Source organism: Pongo pygmaeus, chromosome 1 (assembly GCF_028885625.2).
Source record: "Pongo pygmaeus isolate AG05252 chromosome 1, NHGRI_mPonPyg2-v2.0_pri, whole genome shotgun sequence".
NCBI classification, from domain to species: Eukaryota; Metazoa; Chordata; class Mammalia; order Primates; family Hominidae; genus Pongo; species Pongo pygmaeus.
Window position 1 is genome coordinate 88370809 of NC_072373.2, and position 16660 is coordinate 88387468.

Sequence of the window (16660 nt, forward strand, 5' to 3'; positions counted from 1 at the left end):
CGTGCCATTGTACTCCAGCCTGGGCAACAGAGCGAGACTTTGTCTCAAAAAAGAAAAAAAGATGCCAAACTAAAAAGTACAAAAAGTACAGAACAAAGAATGCTAAGGTTGCCACAACATAAATTTATCCTAATGTAATGCATCAGGAAGGAAAAATAAACAACAACAAAAAAAACCTGTTCACTTCCCCTTCCAAAGCTACTGTAACCTCAAATGAAACTGAACTGCTATTCAAGATAAATTTTTAGAAGCTCCAAACCTACATTTAAAGAGATACTGCAAATATTTTAACAAAGCATATTTTCTTTTATTTGCAGAGTCCCTGGTAACAGCAAAGCCACAATGCAGTCAGCACAGAAGTAATTTTTTTACTAAACCCTGGATAACTCCAGCTCTCCAAATCCTTCCTATTGGATTTGTTCTGATGGATTCCTCTACTTTGCAGCCTAAAGAAATATGATCTCAACTTGTTTGTTGTTAGAAGTTATTAAGAAGTGCCTATTCATTATTTATCTTCTGAGATCTAAGCTAGCCACATAATTTAAGGAGATTCAGCTCACATTTTGACCCAAGCAGAGTCCTATTCTTGGATGTTACAGATAAAACAAGCAACTTAAACGTCTATTGAAGTTTTGCTTTTTTTCTGAAATAGAACATAGGCACTCTCTGTTTTTCTGAGTTGCTATGTATTGCAAACAGATTATTATAGACATATTTTTCTTGAGAAACACACTTCCAGGGAGTCTCTTATGAGTTTTGCTCCTACATGTCTTATTGAGTATGCAAAGAATGCAAGGCCCAGACCACTCTTTTCTCAGACCATTCTCAAGGTTCAGTTTCCAACAAGCAACCTTGAAGGATGAGATAAAATCTCCCTCTGGACAATGAGGAGGCTTGCTTTCTGCTTGCTATAAACATGGTAGATTCTCCAAGCTCACGTTCCTCCACTGCAAGAGAGGAACACTGTGTGCAGGGCATCCATCTAGGCCCATATCACATCACTCCCACAGAACAATACTAAAAATACCTGAAATCCCTAAATTAACTATACACCAATTCTAGAGAAAGGAAATACAAAGTTCTAATTTGGTATGACAGGAGAATCCCCTTCACACCATTTCTAATACCTGCAAACCAGTAGGAAAGGACTGCCCCCAGCACCTACCTTCTCAGGATGGCTCTAGGAACCCAAGACAGGGACTCCCAAAGGGTAGTCATTTGGGGATGGAAAGGATCAAGTTTCCTAACTATAGGATTTAGAAACAGGGTAAAAGGTGATACAGAGTTTGGAAGATATTCAGTGGGGTGACTCAGCCAGAAGGAAGGAGACTCCTAACAGTAGTTTGTATCCCTTCATCAACCTCACATCTGAGGTTATTTATAGTTCTACATCAGTTCTGGATACTTTTCTTTCCATTATTCCCACCTACTGATTTCCACTAAGAGTATTTGCTCCAATGTGGCCCACTGTGGAAGATGTAGAATTTTACCACTTTTTTTTCTGGTCTTTTGTCCCAATAACTAAAACAATGTAATTCCTATAACCTTAAAACCAGGGCAGTAATGTTTCATAAACTTTATGGGATTATGATGGATAGGTGGAAGTAGTGAGTACAATGCAGATTTAAACAGACTGCTTGTTTTTAAGCCCTTGGTTTGATGTGTGGCAACATTAAATAGCCCTTTAAAGAAAGATAAGCATGCTCTCCTATAAAGTCAACTTTGTAGTTCCAAGATTGCCATTTATTAAGAAACTGCACAGAGAACTTCTACACTGAAATGAGAGATTATGTTCATTTTTTCCATCAGGATCACAGCCAAAAACAAACCATATTTCTTGAAAACTTAGGTGAGGTCTCCAAGAGTTAAACAAAATAGATTTACCAGCAAAAGACAGGAAGAGTAAGACATAATTTGAACCAGGCAAACTGTTTCATAACAGAAAATGTGGCATTTAATGCAGTTTGCAGAATATGGTATGCTAAAAACGCTACTTATGGCTGTAGCAGGCCTCTGGAGAGTGAAACCAGCCAAACAAAAGAACTAAAAAAGGCAGAAAAAGAAGCCATGTCAGCATTACAAAGCCACAAAAAACTGATATGAATTTTTTTTTTTTTTTTTTTTTTTTTTTGGTGAATTACAATTCTTTCACCATACTTTTGGTTTAAAGGCACAAAAGGTATATGATAAAAATATTTTCTTTTTGACCATTTTAAATTAGGAATTTATATTAATTCAAATTTATCCTAATTTAATAGGACTTGTGTTTTAACAGACACATGTAATACTGAGGTCAACCAAGTTACTAACGCAGAAGGCTATACAAGCTGATCAAAGTTCTTCTCTGCAACTCCTTCTGGAACAGATTTACTTTGGGTTCCTGAGTGGGTTGGCCTGCTGCTAGGACAGACTAATGCTTCTTTACTTGAAATAAACATTCAGTCAAAATTTCTACCAAAAAAACTCATTGAAAGGCTTGGCTCACGTCTCGATGTGCTGGCCAAGTAAAAATAAGCACAAAAACCTCAATGCAGGTTGACTAGAAAATTATTCTAATTGTCCTTAGGTCTCTTTGCATTAAACATAAAGTGTTTGAATCCTTCTTTATAATCCTGTCAATTCTAAACTTCGAAAAGATTGTGTCTGTTTGGCTTTTGTACTCTTAAGGGGGCTCTGTAAATTTGAAGTATTTTTAATGAAATATTTTAGACATGAAAAAAGATAAAGACTAATTAGAACTTTAAAAATATGTAGGTCAACGGTACACCATTGTTAAAAAAAATTAACATCATCTAAATATACATTCATACAATAAATGTAGACATTCATACATTGAGATTTTGCTGACAAAGTCTCAATTAACATTGAAGAACTGGGGGATGTGTGAGATGAAAAAACATAGAACCAATAAGTATTAGCTTTTGTTTCTAGCAGTATTTATTGGTTCTACATTTTCTCATATTTTTAACAGTGATATACTGTTGACCTATATATTTTTTAAGTTATAATTAGTCTTTATCTTTTTTCATGTCTAAAATATTTCATTAAAAATACTTTAAATTTACAGAGCCCCCTTAAGAGTACAAAAGCTGAACAGACACAGTCTTTCACACCAGAGAACTAATAAAGGATGTCTGGCTAATAGACCAACATATAATTAATTGGAATATGTTTAGAGATTATAAAATGGGTCAATGGCATACAATGATGATTGCCAACATTAAGATGCTCATTATTCAGACAGTAAGCCTAAAAGAAGGAAAAAAAAAAAAAAAAGCAGGGGGGTGCTCTTCTGGTTTTTAAATACAATGACTATATCAAAAAACCTTATGTTTAGAAGAAACCTTTCTATATTTTTCCTGCACCTGTTCCAGATAACTCTTCTGGAACAAGCAGAACAATTCTATTTTCCACATAACAACCTTCCTTTCCTGGAAGATGGCTCCCAGGTCTACTTTCCATCCTCTCTTTTTCAGTTTACTGAATCATTCCAACCTTTAACCCACTCCTCTACCTATGACATGGTTTCTAGATACTCTCCCCATCCTAGCTATGCTTTTCTGGACTTTTCCATGTTTGAGATGACTTAGATTAATATTGTTAATATTTTTTAACAACAGTGATATACTGTTGACCTATGTATTTTTAAAGTTCTAATTAGTCTTTATCTTTTTTTCATGTCTAAAATATTTCATAAAAATATTTTAAATGTCCTAACATATTACATAAAGGCAACTTTGGATATTTTCTATTATAAGTTTCATTTGGGGTATTATATAAGAAACATTCAAGTTCATAATTTAAAAGAGTATTAAAAAGAAATTTCAAAGCATTATTTTTAAAAATCCTTTTTCATTATTCTTAACCTGGTTGGTCTCCCATGAAAACCATACTCTTTTCTTATTGGTCACACAACTTTTTAATTGAAAATATCACAGAAAGTTTTCAGATTTTTGTTATTGTCTTTTTTTTTTTACATATTGTAGAAATTTTTCCATGCACCAAAAGGATAGAAAAATAAACACCCAGCTTCCATCATTATCAACATTTTGCCAATCCAGTTGCCTCTATCCTGTGCTCATCACCTTCCCATCCCAGCAACACATTGTTTCATCTTCAACTGAAACACACGCTATGTATTAGAGCCTATTATGCCATAAGCATTGTGCTTACCTCTTCTAGTCCTCAAAACATACCAACATAACAGTCAAGCCTAATCCTGTACTGTCCATGGTCTCTAGTCTCATAGCAACACTAATTTTCCTATTCCATGTCTTGACATGCATTGTTTTCAATACCTATACAAACGATGGGACTCTTATTCTAGAAATTGGATGTTCTACTTTCACTAGACAATATTCCTTTGTTATGAATTTTTACAATATTGCTGGCCAAGATTACTGTTTATGCAACTGTAGAGCAATTTTATAATTAAATGAGTCACTGACATGCTGGTTAATAAATTCTGGTAGACAGATCAGACAGTAGTCTGATAAACAATCTTGCATAACCCACAAGATTTTAAAATTACTTTTCAAACGCATTCTACCTAAAGAAAGGATGAAGTAGTAATATTAACAACTAGTAGTATCAATTTTTATTTTAAAGAAAATATACACACTTTGCTTTCCCAATCATACTTTAGAGAATCCACTGTTTGACTATGTAACTTTAACATTCATTAAATTTTAGGACCAAGATGTTCAATTTAATACATAACATAAGTTATTTCCAATCATTTTGAAAGAAAGCAAGAGTTAGTTGGCAAGTGCAGTAACTGGCTTTAGAGAGTGACAGGTCTTAGGAAACTATGTGATTTATAAATTATAAGAAATCCCTAAAACATGCTAGAAAATTTAAAGGTTTGCAAAAATGGGAAAGTACCAAATAATCACTAAGAGACAGAATTCCTAAGAGTAGCAAGTCATCATTATGAAGTGGTGAAAACACTTCAAAATGGCAAGGAAGAAAGCTAAACATAAAATCTGCCTAAAAAGTAATCTATAGACTCTTATCTGAAGATTGCTAAAACATTTCAATCAGGAAACTTTGAATCTGTAAAATATTAGTGGATGCCTGGGTTGAGAGTGTAAGGGCTTGAAAAGAATAATAAGAGGGTTGGTTCTAAAGAAGGAGTAAAGAAGAGGGAGGTATGCATACTTTGCTTTTCATCAAACCACTTCAGACTTTCAAAAACCTTTTCACTTAGATTCTAACGTAGTAAGCCTTACCCTAATTTTCCTCCAAAGACTAGATATGCAATTCAGCACACTCTTTTATTTGATGCAATATAAGAAACTCTAAAAAAAACAAAAACAAGGCAACAAAAGCAAAAGGTGTTTTTTTGTTGGTTTTTAAATCAGGCATTAAGAGAAGCACTAAGCTTCAAAACTTACATCTGAACCGACATTTCTCATGGTACTTTGTAGGACAGGTTTAGTCACGGAAAGTTTTCCATTCACTGGGCTATTCGCCGAAGGGGCTGGTACCACATTCACCACGTGATTAGGTAGCTGTGTGACTCCCCCAGCAACAGCAAGGACTGGCTGAGCAGAAGGCAGAACTCCAGGTGCTTGAAGTTGTACCACAGTAGGCTGAGACAGCAAAACCGTCTGGCCTGCGTTAGAAAAAAGAAAAGGAATCAAAGGGTACACAACTACTGTGGCAGGGGAAGCAGCTTATAATTAGGTCTCTTCTGCAGACGTAATGGGTAAGATCAACACCAAGGGATTGGACACCATCAATTAAAACACTGGATCAATAGCAGCACATGCTTATGGTGACTTTGTTATGTTTTTAATGGGACCAACTGAATTCATCTCTTTGAGTTATCATTAACAATATACTTTAATATACTTTCTTATTTATCTTTCTCAACTAAACAGCTATCAAATTTGCTGTAATCCCTAGATTTGTAAGAATTAACCTCTGAAATTTATTAGTGCTAAAAGGATTTGTCTTATTATAAATAACAAATCTTTTACACTGAACATGGAGAGTCATGTACTCTAAATTAATAAGATTTACAAATGCATACAATACCAAAAATATCTGAACATAAACTTAGTAACTCAATATTAGAAGAAGAAGGAGCTACAGGCCATGCACTGTGGCTTACACCTATAATCCCAGTGCTTTGGGAGGCCAGGAGTTTGAGACCAGCCAAGGCAACACAGTGATAGCCTGTCTCTACAAAAAAAAATTTAAAAATTAGCCAGGTATGGTGGTATGTGCCTCGAGTCTTAGCTACTCAGAAGGCTGAGGCAGGCAGATCCCTAAAAAGGACAAAAAAAAAAAAAAAAAAGGACTACAAATACCAAAAAACTTAAAACCATTTGAGATTAAATCTTAGCTAACAATCACAGTAAACATAAATCTGTGATTCAAAATAGTCTGTAGATGATACCAGCCCTTTCCCTCTTCCCCCAAAAATGGCCTTCAATTCTTTTCTGAGTATTCAGAGGTATCATTATTTTAAATTTATGCTAATCTGACGAGAATTAGTAGAGGTTGAACATCCTTAATCCAAAAACCCAAAATCCAAAATGCTCCAAAATCCAAAACTTTTTGAGTGCTGACACAACTTCACAAGTGGAAAACTCCACACTTCTGGTCCTAAGTATTTTGGATAAGGGATACTCAATCTATAATAATGACAATGAAGATGATGTTGTTAACACTGCAGAAAAAGTGCCTATAGATGACATGGTAAAAATATGTGATGGGCCTAGTGAAGGACTAAAGCAGCATACAGTCATAACAGAAAAAGAAATCATGTCAGTTTATAAACTCAAAAAGAGACTTCTAAGAAAAAACTTGTTAATGAGGCAGATGACTCCACAGAAAACATTTTTAGAAGTCATCCAGCAGAATGCCTCCTCATCCCTAGAGGACCCACTTCCAGTCCCTCAACTGCTTCTGATGTTTCTTCTCACCTGATGACATAAAATAGAGGGTACAGTAGGCTTTTAATGAAAACAGCATCAAAGGCAGAGACTGAAAGCTGCCATTTTTTGTTGTTGCTGTTGTGTAGTAGCTGACACTGGTATTCTGGTGATTCTACTGTCCTGCCTAGTTACTCTGCACACATTATTTTTTCACTGCATTAATGGTATGTCATAATTTTTGTTAAGTTCTTAGGTGTGAATCTGTGAATAAGTGTAAGAAAATGATTGCTTGTCAGTAGCATATGAATTCAGAGCCAGGAATGATGGTGGTGCCAAACAACTACAGATTGTTCACATGAGATAGTGACAACTGTGCTTTCTGATGGTTCACTGTAGGCAAACTTGGTTTCACGCACAGAATTATTTAAAATATTATATAAAATTACCTTCAGGCTATGTGTATAAGATATAAATGAAACATAAATGAATTTCATGTTAGACTTGGGTTCTGTCCCCAAGATATCTCATTATGTATATGCAAATATTCTAAAATCCAAAAGTACCCAAAATCTGAAACACTTCTGGTTCCAAGCATTTCATTTAAGGGGTACTAAACCTGTACCATTAACCTAAAGACTTATACAACTCATAACACTAATCTATTAAAAATTTTACTTGCCTGCTAAGTGTTTCCTTTTAGATCTGGCAGATTTTTATAAGGTGCTGAAAGCCTTGCCTAACATCCACAGCTGCTTGAGCCTATCTAACAAAATGAAGGTACTAAAATAACTGGCAACTAAAATCTCATGTAAATTTATAATTTGTTCAAGAAAAAAAAGCATTATGCTTTCAGACAGGTTGACCCATGTAAAACTCAGCTCAGTATTTCAAAGGATCGGGGAAAACTAAAAATCAAAATAAAGCTTCAAAACACCGGTTTGTCAAGAACATCTGTCCTGGCTAAAAAAGATAACTTATAAAAGCAAAGCCCTTGTTTCAGATGGCCTCAAAAAACACACTGAAAGTAGCAGAATTCAATAAACAGCATTTTATCCCAGATAAGAAGATGTAAAAATAATTTCATGGATTTGGAGTAGATACAATGGATTAATACTTCGGCATAAATGATCATTAAACATTTTTACCTTCTCGTTTTCCCTTGGATTCAGTTTTTCTTTCCCCCAACTTTTATTTTAGGTTCAGGGGGTACGCATGTAGGTTTGTTACATGGATAAATTGCATGTCACAGGTGTTTGGCATACAGATTATTTCATCACTCAGGTAATGAGCATAGTACCCAACAGTTAATTTTTCGATCCTCACCCTCCTTGCATCCTCCACCCTCAAAAGTAGTCCCTATTGTCTATTGCTCCCTTTTTATGTCTATGTGTACTCAATGTATAACTCCCACTTATAAGACAGAACATGCAGTATTTGGTTTTCTGTTCCTGCATTAATTATCTTAGGATGATGGCCTTCAGCTCCATCCATGTTGCTGCAAAGAACATGATTTCATTCTTTTTTATGGCTGTGTAGTATTGAATGGTGTATATGTACATTTTCTTTATCCAGTTCACCACTGATGGGCATCTAGGTTGATTCCATGTCTTTGCTATTGTGAATAGTTCTGTGATGAACATATGTGTGCATGTGTCTTTATATTCCCTTGGGTATATACCCAGTAATGGGACTGCTGGGTCAAATGGTAGTTCTACTTTAAGTTATTTGAGAAATCTACAAACTGTGTTCAGTGGCTGAACCAATTTACATTCCCACCAGCAATGTATATGCATTCACTTTTCTCTGCAATCTTGCCAGCATCGGATATTTTTCAACTTTTTGATAGTAGCCATTCTGACTGATGTGAGATGGTATCTCACTGTGGTTTTGATTTACATTTCTCTAATGATTAGTGATGTTGAGCATTCTTTCATATGCTTATTGGCCATGTCTATGTCTTCTTTTGAAAGTGTCTGTTCATGTCCTTTGCTCACTTCTTAATGGGGTTGTTTTTTGCTTGTTAAGTTTCTTGTAGATTCTGGAGATTAGACCTTTGTTGGATACACTGTTTGCAAATATTCTCTCCCATTCTGTAGGTTGTCCTATTACTCTATTGATAGTTTCTTTTGCTGTGCAGAAGCTCTTTAGTTGATTTTTATGTATTGATTTTTGAGCTCTGTCACCCAGGCTGGAGTGCAGTGGCACAGTCTCAGCTCACTGCACCTGCCGCCTCCTGGGTTCAAGCAATTCTCCTGCCTCAGCCTCCCAAGTAACTGGGATTACAAGCATGCACCACCACACCTGGCTAATTTATGTATTTTTAGTAGAGATGGGGTTTCACCATATTGGCCAGGCTGGTCTTGAACTCCTGATCTCAAGTAATCCACCCCTCAGCCTCCCAAAGTGCTGGGATTACAAGCGTGAACCACCAGGCCCGGCCTCTTTAGTTTACTTAGATCCCATTTGTCAATTTTTGTTTTTGTTGCGATTGCTTTTGGAGTCTTCATCAAGAAATCTTTGACAAGGCCTATGTCCAGAACCATATTTCCTAGGTTTTCTTCTAGGGTTTTTATAATTTGAGCCTGTACATTTAAGTCTTTCATCCATCTTGAGTTGGGTTTTGTATACACTGAAAGGAAAGGATTCAGTTTCAATCTTCTGCATATGGCTAGCCAGTTATCCCACCACCATTTATTGAATAGGCAGTCCTTTCCCCACTGTTTGTTTTTGTTAAAGACCAGATGGTTGCAGGGGTGCAGCTTTATTTCTGGGTTCTCTAATCTAATCCATCGGTCTATGTGTCTGTTTTTGTACCAGTATCATGCTGTTTGGGTTACTGTAGCCTTGTAGTACAGTTTGAAATCAGGTAGCATGATGCCTAAGGCTTTGTTCTTTTTGTTTAGGACTGCTTTGGCTATTTAGGCTCTTTTTCAGTTCCATGTGAACTTTAGAATAGTTTTTTCTAATTGTGTGAAAAACGTCATTGATAGTTTGATAGGAATAGCATTAAATCTGTAAATTGCTTTGAGCAGTATGGCCATTTTAACACTATCGATTCTTCCTATCCATGAGCATGGAATGTTTTTCCATTTGTTTGTGTTATCTCTGATTTCTTTCAGCAGTGTTTTGTAACCCATTGTAGAGACCTTTCACCTCCCCAGCTTGCTGTATTCCCAGGTACTTTATATTCTTTTTTTGGCTATCGTGAATGAGACTGCATTCTTGATTTGGCTGTCAGCTTGGACATTACTGGCGTATAGAAATGCTGCTGACTTTTGTACATTGATTTTGTATCCTAAAACTTTGCTGAAGTTGTTTATCAGATCTAGGAGTCTTGGGCAGAGACTATGGGTTTTCCAGGTATGGAATCATATCGTCTGTGAAGAGAGGTAGTTTGACTTCCTCTCTTCCTATTTGGATGCCTTTTATTTCTTTCTCTTGCCTGACTGCTATGGCTACAACTTCCAGCACTATGTTGAATATAAGTGGTGAGAGGGACATCCTTGTCATGTTCTGGTTCTCAAAGGGAATGCACTTCCAGCTCTTGCCCATTCATTACAATGTTGGCTGTGGACTTGCTATAGATGGTTCTTATTATTTTGAGGTATGTTCCTTTGATGCCTAATTTGTTTTGAGGTGGACTCCATTCTTTTATGAAGTAAAAACATATAAAATGCAGAAATTACTCAGAAGCAGCATAAATATGCTTAAGCCAAATACGCAAATAAAAATTAGAAACACATAAAGTAAATAGCATATGACCAAGTGTTAGGTTTTAATAACAATAAGAAATTACAGTAAATCTGGCACTATGAAAACATATATTTATCATAATGTGAAAAAAAACCCAAAAAACAAGAATTCCCAAGTGCTCAAGTCGTAGCCAGAGCAATCAGGCAAAAGAAAGAAATAAAAGGCATCCAAATATGAAGAGAGGAAGTCAAACTATCTCTCACACAGATGATATTATTCTACACCTAGAAAACCCATAGTCTCTCCCCAAAGGCTCCTGAATATAAGAGCTCTCTTTTAATATAAAATAATATCCTGGTCACCCAAAACCATCAAGGTTGTCCTTTCAGTTTCTGTGTACTGAGAAAATACATGATGGAAAAAGGCTGCTAAGAATTTAGTGAAGATTTAAAATGAACTTGGAGTTTATTAGTCAGAAGTATAGCTATAAAAATTTGAAGAGCTGTACAAAGATATATAAAATAAATTATTTATTTGGTCTATAGAAAATGCTTGCTTCAAGTATGGATTTGCAGATGCTTTGCAAAATGCCATAAGGCTACTACCCCCATCCCCCACACCCCAGGGTCCACAATATACAGACTGAGAACCACTAACTTAAACCAATACTTTGAGAAGAGTATTATAGGAAGCCAGGTTCTACATCCTCTGAGTTTAAAATTATGATTAAAAGATCCCTCCCCAAAATTAAACACTGTTCAGGGAACTTTGGGACTATTTTAAAGAACAGAAGAGGTGTAAACATAATGAATTAGGCAACTTATAAAAAAAAATCCTATTTCTAGCTACAGTTACAGATTTAAAGCCCTGGCAGATAACATGTACAGAGGGCTTTGTAATATTTCTTAAACTAACTAAGAAAAATAATCCAAATCTGTACTACCAATTGTGTAATTACCACTGTCTCCTTGCTGAGAGGACTGCATCACACAAAGAAGGAGATGGAAGAATACCAAGGCAAGGCCAAATGTGGCTTGAGTCCTACCAAGCCACTGCTGCTTCCTTTTTTTCCCATATTGTACATCAAGCCTTTTCATCCCAGAGTACCCAACTATCCTCAAATTACCCAGCATCTAAATCAGGGATACTCTAAATATTCTAGGCATGTTTGGGTTCAACACAGAATGAGGGGAAACAACTAAATTTCTATGACAATATGTTCAAGTGAAAGAACAAAAAACTCTCATGGTGACTTGGTAAATGCTGACCAGGCCACAAACCACAATGCAAAGAATTGTTTGGGGCCTTAAATAGCAGCTGAACATAGTTACTACTGTTCCTAGTGTGGAAACAGTTAAAAAGGACATTCCAAAGGCTGTTTATCCATTTCAGCATGCTCAAAATCCTCTCTGGCATTACATGCAAATCCCCCTTAACAGAACACGGCTAGATTCAATGCCATATATTTTTTTGACTATGTGTAACTCACTGATTTTGACAGTTCTTTCTTTTAAACTTTCTTCAAAGATTTTAAACTATGTATCAAACATTTATTGAATGCCTACTTTGTCTGAAATAGCATTCAGACAAATACTTTGTCTGACTTTGGGCAAATAATCTGTACTTAGCGTTCTCATCTAAAAAATGGAGATATCACAACCCATCACCATAAATCATAGAAACATACTGAAGTTTCAAATAATGTGTAAATATTATTTGAAATAAGATAATGCACTTAAGCACTTAGAAGAGTGTCTGGCACATAGTAAGAACTTAAATGCAATTATTATTATTATTAATCTCCTTTTCTATATAATAATAGCTTCCATAAGGGCACTGCATGAGTTATTAATTTATTAGTTATCACAGTGACTGTTATTTAACTGTTTGTGAATTTAATTCCCCAATTAAAGTGTAGAATTCTTGAGAGCAAGGAATACATCTGTCATTTTTTTTTTTAAGGCAATACAGTATAGTGATTATTTACACAGACTCCGAGCCAGACCACCTGGGCTCAAGTTCTGGCTCCACTTCTTATTAGCAGAGTGATCTGGGCAACGTATTTTACCTGTCTCCCATTTCAATAATTTTCGCCATCATCTACCCAAAAAGCCCTAAGATAGAAAAATGGAAGTCATCCTAGACACCTTCCTCTCTATCCTTCAGCCTCCTTCTACACAATCCAATTACCAATCTCTACGATTCTACACTTTTAACACCTCTACTCTTCATCCTGGTTCTCCACTTTCATTGATATTCCAGGCTTTCATTATCTCTCATCTACACTACTCAAAACAGTCTTAAAGGACATGGAGGACTGAGAAGTAGAAGTAGGCGTAAGTTGTTGCTGGTTGGTAGAAAATGGTGAGCCAAAAAACTAGGAAAAACAAGAGAATTCAAAGGACAATGCCAGATTAGTTGAGCTAGAAGAAGGAATTTATAGAAAAGAGTAATATTATTAAGTTCGAAAACTAAACCAGAAGGCCAGGCATGGTGGCTCATGCCTTAATCTCAGAGCTTTGGGAGATCAAGGTAGGTAGATCCCTTGAGCCCAAGAGTTCGAGACCAGACTGAGCAATATAGTGAGATCCTGTCTCTATTAAAAACAAACAAACAACAACAACAACAAAAAACTAAAAACTAAACTAGAGCCAAATTGGGAAAAGTTTTACATTCCAAGCTAGAGAATCTCAGTCTTAAACCTGTGGAAATTACCTCTTCTTTTTCAATGGTAAAATATTTACTACTAGTATTAACATGATTAACTGTATAACATCTTGCCCATACTTCCCTTCTTCCTCCCCATTCTCAAATAAATGAAAAACATACTTTAAATCTGTATGTTATTATAATAATACCACCTATTTAGATTATACTACAAAAACAGACAAGGCACCAGGCGCGGTGGCTCACACCTGTAATCCCAGCACTTTGGGAGGCCGAGGCAGGTGATCACGAGGTCAAGAGATCAAGACCATTCCGGCCAACATGGTGAAACCCTGTCTCTACTAAAAATACAAAAATTAGCTGGGCATGGTGGCACGTGCCTGTAGTCCCAGCTACTCTGGAGGCTGAGGCAGGAGAATCACTTGAACCCAGGAGGTGGAAGTTGCAGTGAGCCGAGATCACACCACTGCACTCCAGCCTGGCAACAGAGCGAGACTCTGTCTCAAATAAAAGAAAAAAAAAAAGACAAGGTGCAGTTCCTCATATTAGCACATGCTCACAAAAAAATAAGTACAGTCTTCAGATGACAGGAAAGTATTGAAGTTTCAAATAATGTGTAATTCAGGTTTCTGGAACTGATAAACTGCTCAGAAAAGAACAGTTTGTCTTCTTATTATAGGTAAGATCTTCCATCACTCAAACATAGTCAATGATCTGCTAAGGGCAAATTCTTAGGAATACCCCTGCTTTATACACTAGTCATATTAATGTCAGACTTTTTGTATAGACGTATTTTAATAGCTTATGGGAACTACAATGAGGTTCTTCATTAGTTTAAATTCTTAGCCTTTGGGAAGGCACAGATCCTTATGAGATCCTAATGAAAGTTTTGGAGACTATCCCTAGAATAATCCACATATGAACATACATTAAATCCTGCATTTTATTTCAAGGAGTTCATGAACCCTTAATACACATTTATAAATCACAAGAATTAATCACAAGAATTCTATAGGATTGCTACTTTTCAAATGGAAAAGGCAGCAGTTCTGACTTTGTACTGAGAGGGCAGGCATTTCAAACTGGTTTTTGTTTGTTTGTCTGTTTATTTTTGGTGGGACTGATAGATGAATTTCCACTGATCCATCCATTCTCTCATCTAGGTCTTCTTTTTATCAATGTCATATTGTCTATGACCATGTAACAGAACAAAGCTAAAAGAGTATCTGGAAATTAAATTTATCAAATTTGCCCTCATTAAAATTATGCTCCAAAAAACGAGCTAACTATTCACAATTGGAGATACAGTACAAATGTAACATTGGTGTTTATTTGCAACCCATACCCCATTATTGCCTAGTCGTATCTGGTGCCAACAAACTAAATCCAGAGAGAAGAATGCTGCAAAAGTTTTCTTGTACCCAGTGTATACAGATATCAGTATGAGTACAATGATGACTAATCTACCTAAGAGATCTCCATATGGAAATGACTCCCATATCTGAAGAGTACCAAATCCTCAGACTTGAACTTCTTTCAATAATGACCTAAACCTCTCATAGAATCACAAGTGTATGAGGCCATCTGGTGGATAAAATACGAAACACACAAATTCTTAGCTAGTTGAAAGCAGAGTTCAGGTCTCCTCATGACCAGGTCAATACACTGTTTACTAAACCATGCAGCCTCCTCAGAGATTAAGGGCTTGATTCTATTGCTATAACACACCTGAAATGGACCCTATTATTTTAAATATTCCTTAAAAACAAAAAAAGTTCACAGCCACAAAAATCTGGCTGACCTGAACTCTGCCTTCAACTAGCTTAAAATTTGTGTTCCTGTATTTTATCCACCAGAATAAAATGGCACCAAGAAAGTATCCCAGATTTTCAAAATAACCATCAGATGTAACTGGTCTGGAGAGCTATATCCCTTGTTATGACAGGAACCACACATTAGTCATCTCTGCAACGTCCTCATAACCAAAGACATTCCTGACAAACAGCACGTGCTCAGAAATTATAACCCGAATTAAAACAAATCATATGACACAACCCTTACTGCTCTCCAAATAAATTTACACAGCCTTAAATTCTGCTCAGGTACCTTTAGTGGGTGCAGGTTGTAAACTGATAATTGGTTGCTGCTTTGCCAATGGCATAAGTGTTGGTACTGTCTGAATAATGATGGTTTTTGCTGGAACACTGGAGTTTGTTTGAGTCTTGGGTGCTGCTGGAAGCAATAAAGGCTTGGGCTGAATTGAAGGTTTTGAATTCACCTGAATTTTTTTCTTTGGAGTCAATCCATTTTCTGGAGAAAAACCAGACAAACCACAAGTCAATGTGAAAGCAATTAAGCAAGCCCTAAAAAACAGATTCTATCACACACCTTTCTCTACACATTATCTTAACTTCGAGTAACAATCTTTAACTGGAGTTTAAGCATAGCTACAGTACATATACTTGAATGAACTGAAGAAAAGTACTTAAACTGTTACCTCCTTTTTAACCAAGCTGCAGTTCTGGGAATGGGACACACTAACTGGTAAAGGAGAATAGCTAAAATCACGGGATAACACCCAGAGATTAATGAGGTAACAAATGTCATAGCTGAATGCCCTCCATTCAGTTATCTTTAACTGAAACTTTGAAATCTCTCCTGAAGATGGTGGGGTCTGAGTTTATTTTAAAGTATCTTTCACCTGTAAAGACAGAGACAACCAAAGATTATTTCTCCCCTTTCCTCTCCACGGTAATCACTCACAACAAACAATATAGGTCCACCAATTAAAAAACAGCAAGCCAGCCTAATAAACATAAATTTAATCCAGCATTTTCTTTTAAGAAATGGAACCTAAGCTCAATCTGAAATAGAAATAACAGAAGTTAGGAGATAGAGTAATACCAGTCTTGTTCCTAGGACCAGTGACAGGCTTATCTTCCTTCAGTGGCTCTGCTGAAGAGGGACTATTAGAGCTTTCACCATATAAGGAAAGGGGAGACATCTGAGAACTAGAAGACAAATCCAACTCCTCCTGTAGCATAATAAAAACAAAAATTAATGAGTATAATCCTTAAGTAGCAAATTGCATAGAAAAGGAGGAGACCCATATATAAACAGAAAAACACTTCAAGGTAACTTCAAAGGAGAGGTATATTAGAAACTGTATCTATACATTAAGTAATAAGTGACTATCAGCATGATCCATCTATACCAAAGGAAAAATAACTCAAAATGCAGAGTAAGTCTATGCCATCCTGTTATATTAAAGATATGAATCATTGATCTGTTTCTACATTTCTTCCTACAAACTACACACACACACACACACATAAAACTTGGTTCATAGTCATACAAACATTCAGTATCAGTATAAGGTTGCAGTTAAAATGCCAATATCCTTTCTCCATAAT

The 16660-nt window shown here is 36.0% G+C and overlaps 1 protein-coding gene across 2 annotated transcripts in view; it reads right to left on the bottom strand.

Moving 5' to 3' along the window:
• ATF6 (activating transcription factor 6) overlaps positions 1-16660 on the bottom strand; it is a 212740-nt gene that overhangs the window by 171130 nt on the left and 24950 nt on the right. For both annotated transcript variants that reach the window (XM_054479470.2, XM_054479478.2), the window contains exons 5-7: positions 16152-16281; positions 15354-15557; positions 5397-5617 (exon numbers count right to left, since the gene is read on the bottom strand). In XM_054479470.2, coding sequence (XP_054335445.1) covers positions 5397-5617; positions 15354-15557; positions 16152-16281 — 555 coding nt within the window. The remainder of the gene's footprint in view (positions 1-5396; positions 5618-15353; positions 15558-16151; positions 16282-16660) is intronic.